Here is a 14306-nt window from a genome sequence, read left to right as displayed (position 1 = left end):
TTTCCCTTTTTATATCGTGTAATATTTTTAAAGAATTTCGGGAGAAGAGCCTTCCATTCAGAGACTATAGAATCAAAGGAAACCAAACTGGTGGAACATTACCAGAATATAGCGAGGATGAGTACAGCTTTACCTTGTACCTCTGCTGTAAATATTCCATCAGCTTTCACCAAACCAACAATATACCGGACTATTTGAACCGCACTCTCGAATATTCGAACCAAACGTCTGAAGAAATATCAACTTTACCTACATATACTGAACCAATCAGAACTGCCGATGCCCTCAGTAACAGAAAAACTGTGTCGTTGCCAACTGATTACCAGTTTTATTTTATAAAAGTAAGTGACACTTTACTGGTGCATCAATTTTTCATATTAGAGCAGATGTAGATCTGCAGATTATAAGATGTAGTTCATGTCATCGAGAACTTTAGGACACGATTTAATATTATGCAAATGAGTTTTTTGGCATTTTTAATCACCAATCTGTTAACATAACTTCAAATAAATAAGACACTTTATGGATAGATAGAGAACCACATTGAAACGTTGAAGTAATAAATATTCTAGAAGTATCTATCCATAAATTGTCTTATTTATCTATAACATGTGCTTCTAATATGCCTTTGAAATGGTTTTGCGTGGTATATAATATAGTACTTATTAAATTTCTGATATATATACTCTCAATTTTCAATCTCTCCCCTGTAACCGATCATTGCCCCAATCAGAAGCAGAAAATAAAACCTAAACTCCATTTCATTTCAGTTTATTTCACATAATTTCAGGCCGGTATAGACAATGAATGTCCAGAAATACGAGAAATGGAACTAATCACTGAACCATTCCAGTTTCTACAACTGTCACGTGATAGAACTAATTACAGCAACACTCTGGAGATAGAGGAAGATAGATGGTATTTCTTTCTCAGTTTCTGTCACTATATTCCTACTGGTAAGCAGAGCGTGGAACTTTCTCTTTTGATTCAGTAAATCTCAAACTGACCAATGTTTCCGACACAAAATCCTCATTGGGGCAGGGAGTGCTTGAACTGGGTGAACACATGTCCTATGCTTCAACATCAGTTTAGGAAATAGTTATCGGGACAGAAATAAAAGTTACTTTACCAATAAACAAATAGGATCCTAGAGCTCTTCGTTTCAGAACCAAACCACAGCATGATCCTTGGAAACATTAGTTGAGGAGGCCCAGCAGGGACTACAAAATTTTCCAGGGGGCTACCAATGTTTTGTCAGTATGTTGTTTCAGGTTTTTGTTTTGGCAGTTTGAATCGTCAGTATTTGGTTTATTTATTTGATTTTATTTATTTATAAAATTGAGAATAATCTGATTAATTTTTTTTGTAGAAAGACGGGAATGCCAGTTTGCTGAAGATAAAGGCGCCTCCTATCGTGGGACAGTGAATACAACTAGAGGGGGAGAACCGTGTTTACCATGGAAAGAAAGTAGTGCTGCCACTGATACAGATTATGTCGGCGATTTTGAAGAGAATCACTGTAGAACTTATCACCATACTTTCAGTAGACCTAAATGTATGGCGTATAGACAGAATAAATACGTTTCGTGTTCTGTACCTTATTGTAGTAAGTAAACTTTAAATTTTACACAGTCACAATCAAACGTCGTGTTACAAACATTAATGTGATAGCAGACAGGCTCCGTAGATTATTTTATAAATTGTGTTGTAAAATGTTACATTGGGTATAACATGTTATATTGGGTTATAAAATGTTACATTGGGTTACACAATGTTACATTAGGTATTAACATGTTACATCGGGATTAGAAGTGTTATAGTAAGTTATAAAATGTTATATTGGGTTATAAAATGTTACATTGCGTTTCAAAATGTAACATTGGGTTATAAAATGTAACATTGGGTTATAAAATGTTATATTTGGTTATAAAATGTCCCATTAGGTTATAAAATGATACATTAGGTTATAATATGTTACATTGGGTTATAAACTGTTATATTGTGTTATAAAATGTCCGATTAGGTTACAAAATGTTATATAAAAAGTTGTTATATTTTAGATACAACTGATGAACCACCAAATGTTGCCAGAAACAGACCGGTCGATTCGTCTCCAGCCAGGGAAGATTTCGATGCTGTATTCGCTGTAGATGGAAATTATGGTAAAAATATTATCATTTTGTTAGGAATAGTAGACGTTTTATAGGTGAACTTCCTATTTAGTTTTACTAATTGTCAAGCGAAAACAGACAATCAAAGCCCGGGACAGTACGATTGTTAACAATATTGCCGGTTGTGTAATCACCGGTTCTCGTCTGGGTATGTTTTGATTGACAGAAAAAAAAAATGAATGACGTCAATTTTAGTACATAATTAACCGTTCTGAACCCGCATTCCATCAAATACGTGGTAGGAACTGGTAGCTGTAGATTCCTCCCCATTTCCCCCTGACAATAATTCCTCTTCATGACCTTCAATTCCTCCACTGTTGAGATCCATCATCAATCCGTGGTATTTACAGGTAAACCACCAGCGATTATGAGTCGACCGAGATTTGAACCCTGGATACAGATTGATCTTCAAAGTTTTTATCGAGTTCATTCAGTTTTTATTCAAAAAGCATACAGTAAGTTTTATTGTTTAATAACATTATTTCAATGAAACGGTTTATTAACTATTCATTTCTTTATTTTGATTCTATTGTACGTTTTCAAACAAAGAACATTTAAATAGACAATCCTTATTTTCTGAGTTTACAAATTCCAGAATTATTATCTTCTTTATTACACAGAAAGCACCTGTAGATTGATCCAGGATGGCTCATTTCATGTCTTTCTCATTTATTACGTAATCTTGAATGATCCTGGATTGCTATTGGACTCATTTCATGTCTACCTCATTGATTGTGTCATCTTGAATATTTTTATAGATATATTTCAATTCCCTGCTTACCTTTTATGAGTGGCCGTTTTAAAGAGAGCAAAGAGGGTAACTGAACACCCTACCACACTCCCCCCTCCTGGCACACACTTTCAAATATCATTTAACATATAACCTATTATTTCTATTCCAGCCTACTTACCATACAATTTAAGACAGATCGTTGTATTTGCCAGTCGTAATAAATGGGATTTTCTGAATAACGGTGCTACTATATGTAAGGGTCCTATCAACTTAAGACAAGTAGCCAAAATGCGCTTTCAATGCCACCGTCCAACACTGGCCCGCTATATTACTATTGTCAACTTTGTGAAGTTTTTTGTACTGTCTGGTAACATGGCTATCTATATGCTGGAACTGGCCGAGGTGGAAGTAAGGGCTAGAGGTATGTATATTATTATCTTATTTTAGCACTGGTATATTAGAAACAAATTCTGACTATGTTTGTCCCAAGGGTTAGACTATGTATTATCACTATAACGTGATGAAATAAATAATAAGAAAGATTCATATTTTACTTTTACTTTCGTTCTAAAACTCCATTTCATTTCATTTGTCCAATAAAGTACAGAACAGTAGGATATAACACTCCATTTCATTCCATTAGTCCAATAAGATACAAAACAGTAGGATATAAAACTCTATTTCGTTTCATTAGTCCAATAAGGTACGGAACAGTAGGATTAACACTCCATTTCATTCCATTAGTCCAATAAGATGCAGAACAGTAGGATATAACACTTTATTTCGTTTCATTAGTCCAATAAGATACAGAACCGTAGGATATAAAACTCTATTTCGTTTCATTAGTCCAATAAGGTACAGAACAGTATGATATATAACTCCATTTCATTAGTCCAATAAGATATAAAAACAGTAGGATATAAAACTCCATTTCATTAGTCCAATAAGATATAGAACAGTAGGATATATAACTCCATTTCATTTCATTAGTCCAATAAGATACAGAACTGTAGGATATAACACTCCATTTCATTCCATTAGTCCAATAAGGTACAGAACAGTAGGATATAAAACTCTATTTCGTTTCATTAGTCCAATAAGGTACAGAACAGTAGGATATAGCACTCCATTTCATTCCATTAGTCCAATAAGATACAGAACAGTAGGATATAACACTCCATTTCATTCCATTAGTCCAATAAGATACAAAACAGTAGGATATAAAACTCTATTTTGTTTCATTAGTCCAATAAGATATAGAACAGTAGGATATAAAACTCTATTTCATTTCATTAGTCCAATAAGATACAGAACAGTAGGATATAACACTCCATTAGTCCAATAAGATATATAACAGTAGGATATAAAACTCTATTTCATTTCATTAGTCCAATAAGATACAGAACAGTAGGATATAAAACTCTAATTCATTTCATTAGTCCAATAAGATACGGAACGGTAGGATATAACACTCCATTAGTCCAATAAGATACAGAACAGTAGGATATAAAACTCTAATTCATTTCATTAGTCCAATAAGATACAGAACGGTAGGATATAACACTCCATTAGTCCAATAAGATACGGAACAGTAGGATATAACACTTCATTACTCCAATAAGATACAGAACAAAAGGATATAAAACTCTATTTCATTTCATTAGTCCAATAAGATACAGAACAGTTGGATATAACACTCCATTACTCCAATAAGATACAGAACAGTAGGATATAACACTCCATTACTCCAATAAGGTACAGAACAGTAGGATATAACACTCCATTACTCCAATAAGATACAGAACAGTAGGATATAACACTCCATTACTCCAATAAGATACAGAACAGTAGGATATAACACTCCATTAGTCCAATAAGATATAGAACAGTAGGATATAAAACTCTATTTCATTTCATTAGTCCAATAAGATACAGAACAGTAGGATATAAAACTCTAATTCATTTCATTAGTTCAATAAGATACAGAACAGTAGGATATAACACTCCATTACTCCAATAAGATACAGAACAGTAGGATATAAAACTTTATTTCGTTTCATTAGTCCAATAAGATATACAACAGAAGGATATAAAACTCTATTTCGTTTCATTAGTCCAATAAGATACGGAATAGTAGGATATAAAACTCTATTTCGTTTCATTAGTTCAATAAGATACAGAACAGTAGGATATAAAACTCTGTTTCATTTCATAAGTCCAATAAGATACAGAATAGTAGGATATAACACTCTATTTCATTAACTCAGTAAGATGCAGAATAGTAGGATATAACACTCTATTTCATTAGCTCAATAAGATACAGTATAGTAGGATATAAACTCTATTTCATTAACTCAGTAAGATACAGAATAGTAGGATATAACACTCTATTTCATTAGCTCCATAAGGTACAGAGCAGTAGGAAATAAAACAATATTGTTTAAAACTGTTCTTTGCTTATTCTCCAGATACAGGATGTGGTCGTCCTCTAGGAATAGCTTCAGGAATTGTCCAGGATTTCCAGTTTTCTTCCTCGTCGACCAGTGAGGAGAAGATTTACCCTTATCATAGTAGATTAAACAGACAGACTGGATGGTGTGCTAATTCAGATGATCCTGAACCTTATATACAGGTCAGTCTCTATTTGAACACCTGATACCACTGACCTTCCCAATAACTTCTGAAGTAAATCAAGGCTAGTTTACGAAAACACAGTAAATTGTGCTGGAAGACCGGTTCATAGTTAAGCTGCTTTGACGTTAGTCGTCTAATCGCATGAGTGAGCTATATTAACACAAATTTCAAACTTTGTCCAATATTTCTAAAACCTCCAGTCTCGACAGTTGTCTCCCCAGTCTGCCCTCTATTTCTACCCCCAGTTTCGGGAGGCTGGCGCCGCCACTGTTTACAACTTCTATCTTTCTCCATCTTCCAGGTTGATTTGATAGCTCCTATGTTACTGAATGGTATTATCATACAAGGTTGGGTCGAGAACACAGATGGTATACTACCGGTATCCTTTATTCTTCTGTATGGCGTTCTCATGGATAATCTGACTGTATATCGTGATAATGAAAACAAGGTTCATAGATATTGTCTATTGGTAAAGTCTTGCAATCTCTAACAGTCTACGACATACAGCATTAAAGCAGTGTCATGTATGTAGAATTGCCAGTTAGAGCGTTGGGTCTTTACAACATAACGTCGAACAAATGGCTTTTGTGGTTTCAAATTTCGGTCGGCGTATGATGATCTGAATAACCTATCTTAACTCATAAATCCAGTCGACCCAGCTGTGAATGGGTACAATCCGGGACAGATCAATGCTAAGAGGTTTTGCCAATGACTAGCAGGTGGAAAGTATATTTGTAAACCTAATGAAATATAGTGTTTCTTTTCTGTGATTTGACTAACTTTCTATTTATTTCAGCAATTCACTTTAGATAATTCCACCATACCAGATTATCCACAGACGTTTTTATTACCCCGACCAGTAACAGCTCGGTATGTCCGAGTCCAGATAACACAGTTCACTGGTAAACCTTGTCTGAAATGGGAATTACTTGGTTGTCCCAAACGCGGTAAGATTTTAGATTTTAGATAAACTATTTGTTATTTGAGCTATTATGAATCTATGATCCTTTCTGGTTTCACGACAAGGACTTAAGAGAATCGATTCTCATCCCCCTTTCTTAACACCAACGATTTTTGAGAAGCCATTTTTTTTTAAATCTATGTATTCAAACTTTCGTTCAGTTTCCTTTCGTAAATGATACATGCTTAGTCCCTGTTAATATGGATCATTACAGCAATGCAAGACGGATCCAGAATATTTGACAAGATTCTCAAAGCGTTCAGTTTTTTATGTTACATATTTTCAAATTCAGTGGAGTTAGATTTAAGCTGCAGCAATTCCAGTAGTTTCATTGGCTGGCAGGAACTTCCGGGTCACGATTTCTACATGGAGAAGGTTGGAGAAAACAGAACTCTGACAGATTTGAGTAAAGAGAGTTGTAAAGAAGCTTGTTTATCTTGGTATTTATCATGTCGTACTGCTACTTACAATTCAAAACATCGCACCTGTTCCTTAAAGCTTGGTCATAAATACAGTCGCCACAACTTCCACTGGTATCTACGTGGTACATCTTTAGATAATGTTTATTTAATGCCTATGTGTTTTAAAGGTAATTCTTTAAACTTTACTAAACTTTCTCTAGTTCTAGTAATACTTAATAATAATTTGATTGAGACTCCTCTACAGTCTGACGAGAGTTTCGCTCGTTAGTGCTGTTTGTCAGAATAATTTATCTTAAACTGCAACCTATTTACCTAAACTGTTTCTTTAATACTGTCAGCCTAACATCCTTCAACTACCTAACCTTCCAATTGACTACAACCACCACGACTGTCAATATCTATCTGGATGCTAACTTTTAACTCTAATTCTTTTTATATATATATATATACCTCCCATTCAGTGAGTCCACATAGCTCATGTTTATTTAATATTAAAGTTTGCTATATTTGTATTTATCAGATATAAGCCCAATGCTAGAATGTGGTGGAGAAGTAAGAACAATAGGAGAATTATCCTCCCCTGGTTATCCGCTGTATTATGGCGAGTTTATCAACTGTACCTGGTCAATCATTCTACCACCTGGTCAATATGTCCAGGTCGACCTAGTAGATGTTAGCCTTGCTGAACCAGAAAAATCACCACAGGTACTAGACCGAAAGGTCTGCCTCTGACAGATAGTTCTACTCCAGCCGACAACTTTCAAAATAACTAAACTAGAGGCTGGAATAGAGGCAGATGTTTCGGACTATACAGCTACCTGCTTTGTTTTACTTATACTACCACCTGAAAGACTCTATCGATTGTTATCTTGAAGATCCAAAATATCCAGAGAAATCACCACAGGTACACAAACACATTCATTGTTATGAATCGTGCGAAGTCGAAGACGAAAGGAAACGGTTTAAAATATCCACAACATTATCTCTGCAACACGACTGTAATTTTCTTCGTTTCTTCAACACATCCAAAGCTATCGCATATATCTATCGTGCAGCAGATAGACCTCGTTGCGACCAAAAATTGCCATCATTTAGTCCATTGTAGATGTATTTCCAGATCGGGTTATACAAACCAAACATGGCCAAGTGTACAGATGAGTTCGTGATATACGACAGAGGTCTTGTTTATCCTGAAATATTTAAACTTGATGGAGGGCATAATCGGATTAACCCAAGATCCCGGCTCATCTCGACATCAAACACAATTGAAATCAACTTGGTATCATGCTACAGAGTGAGTGAAACCAAGGCTAGAGGGTTCGTTGTTGATATCACCGCATCTGGTGAGTAAAATATTAGTTTTACTTTAATGAAGATTATATGATTATCAATTCTGTCATAAATCATGAGATGGACAAATATTACAAATCTGTTTCTTGCATTTTGGCTGATTTGTTTGATCAGACATAAATTGATCTATCTCATGAGCTATATATTAGTGGCGGTTGTCTTCCTATATTCCAGCCTCTGATGGGTATTTTGACAGTTGTCAGCTGGAGTAAGGGCAGCTGTTTCGGTCTAGATGTTGACTTATATTAGTGGCGGTTGTCGCGCGCTAAGCAGACCATGCTTACTGTTTTCGAAACACCTGATGGTACTTCTCTGTGGAGGAAACCACTACTATACAACTGTTACTCTGGATTTCGCCATACTTTTGACGAGATTGTGATTAACGGGATTGTCTTTTTAGTACCCAGTTCAAATTAAATTGCAACCCTGTCAATCTATCAAAAAACCCTTCTGTCGATTGTTACTAGATTCAGGATAGTCACCGTCCATATTTCTACATCAGAGTAAATCAGTTCTCCTGAACGGACTGCGCAGGGGGGGATGGGGGTTACTCTTGCTGATCTGAATTAAGAAGGTAAGTTTCCAGGACGCTCAGATCAGCGAGAGTAGCCTCCCTTTATTATTTCTTCAGGAGAAGTAACTCAGTTAAATGATTTGAAGGAAGCTAGTAGAGAAGTGTTCTATTCTATTCTTCTATTATAAGTCATTGATCCATAAACGACATTTAGAGGTTGAGATCACATTAATTAACAGGACAGAATAACATAGTCTACTACTCCTTAGTTTGATTGTACACAACTTTTAAACAATTTACATTGTCATCATCAGTGGAAATGAGGAAGTATAATTCTAACAAGTTATATAGATACTTGAATAATATGCAATAAACAAGTATCAAATAAATTAAGATCAGCGAGAGTAGCCTTGCTTACTTTCTAAAATTACACTTAGTTACTTCCCTTTTAGATCTCCGACTGAGAGGGAGATAACTCTCAGATAAGTTACCTCCCTTATTACAATAGTCAATTTACTATTTTTATTAATTAAGATTGTCCAGGCTGTGGTGTGGGCAAGGCGAGTTGTTCTAAAGGAGTTACCTGCTCTTCAAACTGTGGCTATATCTCTAGTCTCAACTATCCAGACGTCTATCCAGTCTCATCAGATTGTTCCTGGACAATTAAGGGACAAATCGGGCAGTATGTTGAAGCCTCGTTTCTTCAGCTAGATGTTCTGGGATCCGACGAATGTGATGGAGATTTTGTGAGGTTGTACGATGAGGGTCTTACTGAAGAAAGGCATTCTCTAGGAAAGTTTTGTAGAGATAGGCGACCTATTTCCAACATTAATACAAACTGGAATGAAATGGCAGTGGAATTTTATTCTGATTTTGATGAAACATCCAGTGGTTTTATGTTGCGATATGAATTGAAGACGATCAGGTTGCAGAATAACACAGTGATAGGTGATTTAGGTAGGAATAATGAAATAAAATAATTTACCACATAGTACTCTATATCACCTATCTATGACAAGAGATTAGTTACAAAAGTCGGTGGAAAATAATACAATAATACAGACAATAATGTTGTATCCTTGGCATTTTTGTTAGCTCTGAATCTTAATAATTGTATAAAATGTTTTGTAGGATAGAGTTCTAAAATCTTGTGTCTGATTCATTTTGATTCTATTTGGTGAATAAAATATGTTTAAATCAAAAGTATTCAAGCTTACCTTACTTAAAATGAAGTTTGAAATTTCAGGATGTCCACCAGCATGGTTTCGTTTTGGTGAAAACTGTTATAAATTTGGCAGAAGTGGTCAACCAATCACGTGGACAGAAGCACGGTTGCTATGTCAACAGGAAGGCGGCCATCTTGTTAGTATTAATGACGTCATTGAGATGGAATTTCTTCATTCTACGATGTTGATACAGAAACCCTTTCCTGATCATAATGCTTATATTGGTAAGAAACAATTTTTTCCTCTCAGGCTTTCTGAACCAAAATACCAAATTCTTATCAGCAACAAACACGAGAAGAAAACAATATTATTCCAGATGACAATATCAATAAGGTAGTGCGAGAATAAATCATGTAACCAATGAAATCAATTAAGATGACAATAAAGTTGAAGCTAGGTGTCTTCAGAAATAAAGGGAATGTCATTAATCACTTGTTATATTATGTCAAAGCAAGACATCCAAGTCTGTCAAGTACATCGCACATTTTCAGTTCTACATTTAAGCACTGTTGGATTATTTTCTTGACACAACAATCTGGTTTCGAGTTGTCTTACCTCAGTAATGTACGGAATGTGATTCAATCTGTAGGTTTACAGAAGTCTCTATCTGGTGGATTTACATGGGATGATGGATCACCCCTGTCCTACTCGGCATGGTATGAAAATATACAGGACGGTAGGAGACAACCAGATGGGTTTAACCAGGAATTATGTACTATGTTAATAATCTCCAGTATAAGATCGTTAGATTCGTGGCATGACGTAGCCTGTTCTTATAATAAGCTGTATCAATATATCTGTGAACAACCTGGATCAGAAGAAGAGAGAGGTCTGTATATCAGGTACATCAAGTACCTATAAATCTATGCCGAGCTGCGAATCTTAGTAATTGACCGAGGCTACAGTGGCTATTGAATCTGTTGTAAATCCACATCCGTTTTGGTTCGGGGAAATATTAATGAAAAGTAAATCAGTGATTATGACAGTGTCTTCAATTGTTAATTGTGTTAATTACAGTTATCTCCCTTGTAGCACATATTTCAGCTGTAAATCCCGTACTATATCCTCAGGACAGGAGACGTATGGACGTCATCAACATAGGAATGAAATATTCAGGATGAAAACACCGGGCCAGCACCAACCCACCCCCACACTCACACCCCTTGAAACGTCACTGACGTAAGAATCTGATATGTTTTGATTGAATTTGATTTTAATTGTAGATCCGTTGAGTATAACAAGTGAGGTACCTCCACCGTCCAGGTTTTATCACCAGTGTACAACAGGTGGACACTATATTTCTACAGTGTATGTATGTGATGGTACAGAGGATTGTCAGGACGGTTCAGATGAACAAGACTGTGGTAGGCATATATTTACCAATCTTTAAATGTCTGTTAGGCTAGAATCAAAGTAACAGCAGTATTCCTCCTATTTAAGAATTGTGCAGGATTTTTTGTTTAAATTGGCATGTCATTTTTAGACTTCTACTTTAAAACTTTGAGAGTTACATTGTAACCTTGTTACAATAAATGAATTTCTTTTGCGTTTCCTTGGAGAAAGTTAGATGGATGACATTTGTGGGACTCTTGTCAAGTTTTAAATCAATTATTCTTATCTACATTACAGAATCGAACAGAATTAGAATGCCGTATATGAAATTCAACAAACCATTTTCTTTATTTCCAGACCCTCGCTGTCTCGACTCGATGTTTACCTTTTTTTATTTCCAGACCCTCGCTGTCCCGACTTGATGTTTACCTGTTTTGTTTATTTCCAGACCCTCGCTGTCATGACTTGATGTTTACCTGTTTTGTTTATTTCCAGACCCTCGCTGTCCCGACTTGATGTTTATCTGTTTTGTTTATTTCCAGACCCTCGCTGTCCCGACTTGATGTTTATCTGTTTTGTTTATTTCCAGACCCTCGCTGTCCCGACTTGATGTTTACCTGTTTTGTTTATTTCCAGACCCTCGCTGTCCCGACTCGATGTTTACCTGTTTTGTTTATTTCCAGACCCTCGCTGTCATGACTTGATGTTTACCTGTTTTGTTTATTTCCAGACCCTCGCTGTCCCGACTCGATGTTTACCTGTTTTGTTTATTTCCAGACCCTCGCTGTCATGACTTGATGTTTATCTGTTTTGTTTATTTCCAGACCCTCGCTGTCTCGACTCGATGTTTACCTGTTTTGTTTATTTCCAGACCCTCGCTGTCCCGACTTGATGTTTATCTGTTTTGTTTATTTCCAGACCCTCGCTGTCATGACTCGATGTTTATCTGTTTTGTTTATTTCCAGGCCTTCGCTGCCATGACTCGATGTTTATCTGTTTTGTTTATTTCCAGACCCTCGCTGTCTCGATTCGATGTTTACCTGTTTTGTTTATTTCCAGACCCTCGCTGTCATGACTCGATGTTTATCTGTTTTGTTTATTTCCAGGCCTTCGCTGCCATGACTCGATGTTTATCTGTTTTGTTTATATCCAGACCCTCGCTGTCCCGACTCGATGTTAACCTGTTTTGTTTATTTCCAGACCCTCGCTGTCCCGACTCGATGTTAACCTGTTTTGTTTATTTCCAGACCCTCGCTGTCCCGACTTGATGTTTACCTGTTTTGTTTATTTCCAGACCCTCGCTGTCCCGACTTGATTTTTACCTGTTTTGTTTATTTCCAGACCCTCGCTGTCCCGACTTGATGATTACTTGTTTTGTTTATTTCCAGACCCTCGCTGTCCCGACTTGATGTTTACCTGTTTTGTTTATTTCCAGACCCTCGCTATCCCGACTCGATGTTTACCTGTTTTGTTTATTTCCAGACCTCCACTGTCCCGACTTGATGTTTATCTGTTTTGTTTATTTCCAGACCCTCGCTGTCCCGACTCGATGTTTACCTGCTTTTGTTTATTTCCAGACCCTCGCTGTCCCGACTTGATGTTTACCTGTTTTGTTTATTTCCAGACCCTCGCTGTCATGACTTGATGTTTACCTGTTTTGTTTATTTCCAGACCCTCGCTGTCCCGACTTGATGTTTATCTGTTTTGTTTATTTCCAGACCCTCGCTGTCCCGACTTGATGTTTATCTGTTTTGTTTACTTCCAGACCCTCGCTGTCCCGACTTGATGTTTACCTGTTTTGTTTATTTCCAGACCCTCGCTGTCCCGACTCGATGTTTACCTGTTTTGTTTATTTCCAGACCCTCGCTGTCATGACTTAATGTTTACCTGTTTTGTTTATTTCCAGACCCTCGTTGTCCCGACTCGATGTTTACCTGTTTTGTTTATTTCCAGACCCTCGCTGTCATGACTTGATGTTTATCTGTTTTGTTTATTTCCAGACCCTCGCTGTCTCGACTCGATGTTATCTGTTTTGTTTATTTCCAGACCCTCGCTGTCATGACTTGATGTTTATCTGTTTTGTTTATTTCCAGACCCTCGCTGCCATGACTTGATGTTTATCTGTTTTGTTTATTTCCAGACCCTCGCTGCCATGACTCGATGTTTATCTGTTTTGTTTATTTCCAGACCCTCGCTGTCCCGACTCGATGTTTACTTGTAACAATAAACAATGTATCAACATGTTGTTTTACTGTGATTTTACTCCGCATTGTTCAGATTCGTCTGACGAGATTTCCTGTGGTAAGCAACGGTTTAATTTATCAATACCAACAGAACAAGCAAAATATCATACAAGAATCGACATTTTCTACTAGACACCTGATACCACATTTTATTACTATTTTTTTTTATTTACTAACCCATGTTAATAAGCTGCTACCAATGTTTCGCCAGTATGCTGTTTTGGGTTTCGGGTTCAGATAGTTAGTACTTTGTTTATTGATTAAGAATTATCAAATTTCATACAATGGTGAATCTATTGAATTGGTGATGTTAATTTCATAAAGGTATTTTTCTGTTAGATTTTATTAAAAAGGATCCAAATTATAATTTCGTGTATTAAAGGGAGACAACTATTAATCAATGGGATGATTAGATATCAACTCTGTATTTCAGTTTATTCTAATTGTAATAATAACACATGGAGATGTCATTCAGGACAGTGTATATCAATAGATAGAAGATGTGATTTAATACCAGATTGTTTGGATCAATCAGATGAACAGGGTTGTGGTAAGAAACCTTCAAGGGGTTGTGAAAGTGGTTGTCTTGAATCAGGACACTGATAGCATACGTTTGCATTATTCCAATTGTTATTAGGTGTTTTAGACATAAATTAGAGCTTTTACAGTTAGATATCAGTAATTAGTTGTATATGACAGTCAGAATATTGCCGGAGAACT

General features: G+C 36.1%; 2 protein-coding genes across 2 annotated transcripts in view; both read left to right on the top strand.

Moving 5' to 3' along the window:
* Positions 1-9342: 9342 nt before the first annotated feature.
* LOTGIDRAFT_140079 (hypothetical protein) lies at positions 9343-9765 on the top strand (the record flags this gene model as incomplete). Its single annotated transcript, XM_009050054.1, has 1 exon — positions 9343-9765. A coding segment is annotated over one exon (423 nt), but the record flags the coding sequence as incomplete, so codon positions are not given.
* Positions 9766-11293: 1528 nt separating this feature from the next.
* LOTGIDRAFT_62520 (hypothetical protein) overlaps positions 11294-14306 on the top strand; it is a gene marked incomplete at both ends in the record, with an annotated part of 21656 nt that continues 18643 nt past the window's right edge. Inside the window, 2 exons of the mRNA XM_009050053.1 lie at positions 11294-11375; positions 14020-14154. Of these exons, the coding sequence (XP_009048301.1) occupies positions 11294-11375; positions 14020-14154 (217 nt within the window). The remainder of the gene's footprint in view (positions 11376-14019; positions 14155-14306) is intronic.

Source organism: Lottia gigantea (assembly GCF_000327385.1).
Source record: "Lottia gigantea unplaced genomic scaffold LOTGIsca_143, whole genome shotgun sequence".
Lineage (NCBI taxonomy): Eukaryota > Metazoa > Mollusca > Gastropoda > Lottiidae > Lottia > Lottia gigantea.
The sequence above is the reverse complement of the archived record's forward strand: the minus strand, read 5'-3'. Positions and strand labels throughout refer to the sequence as shown.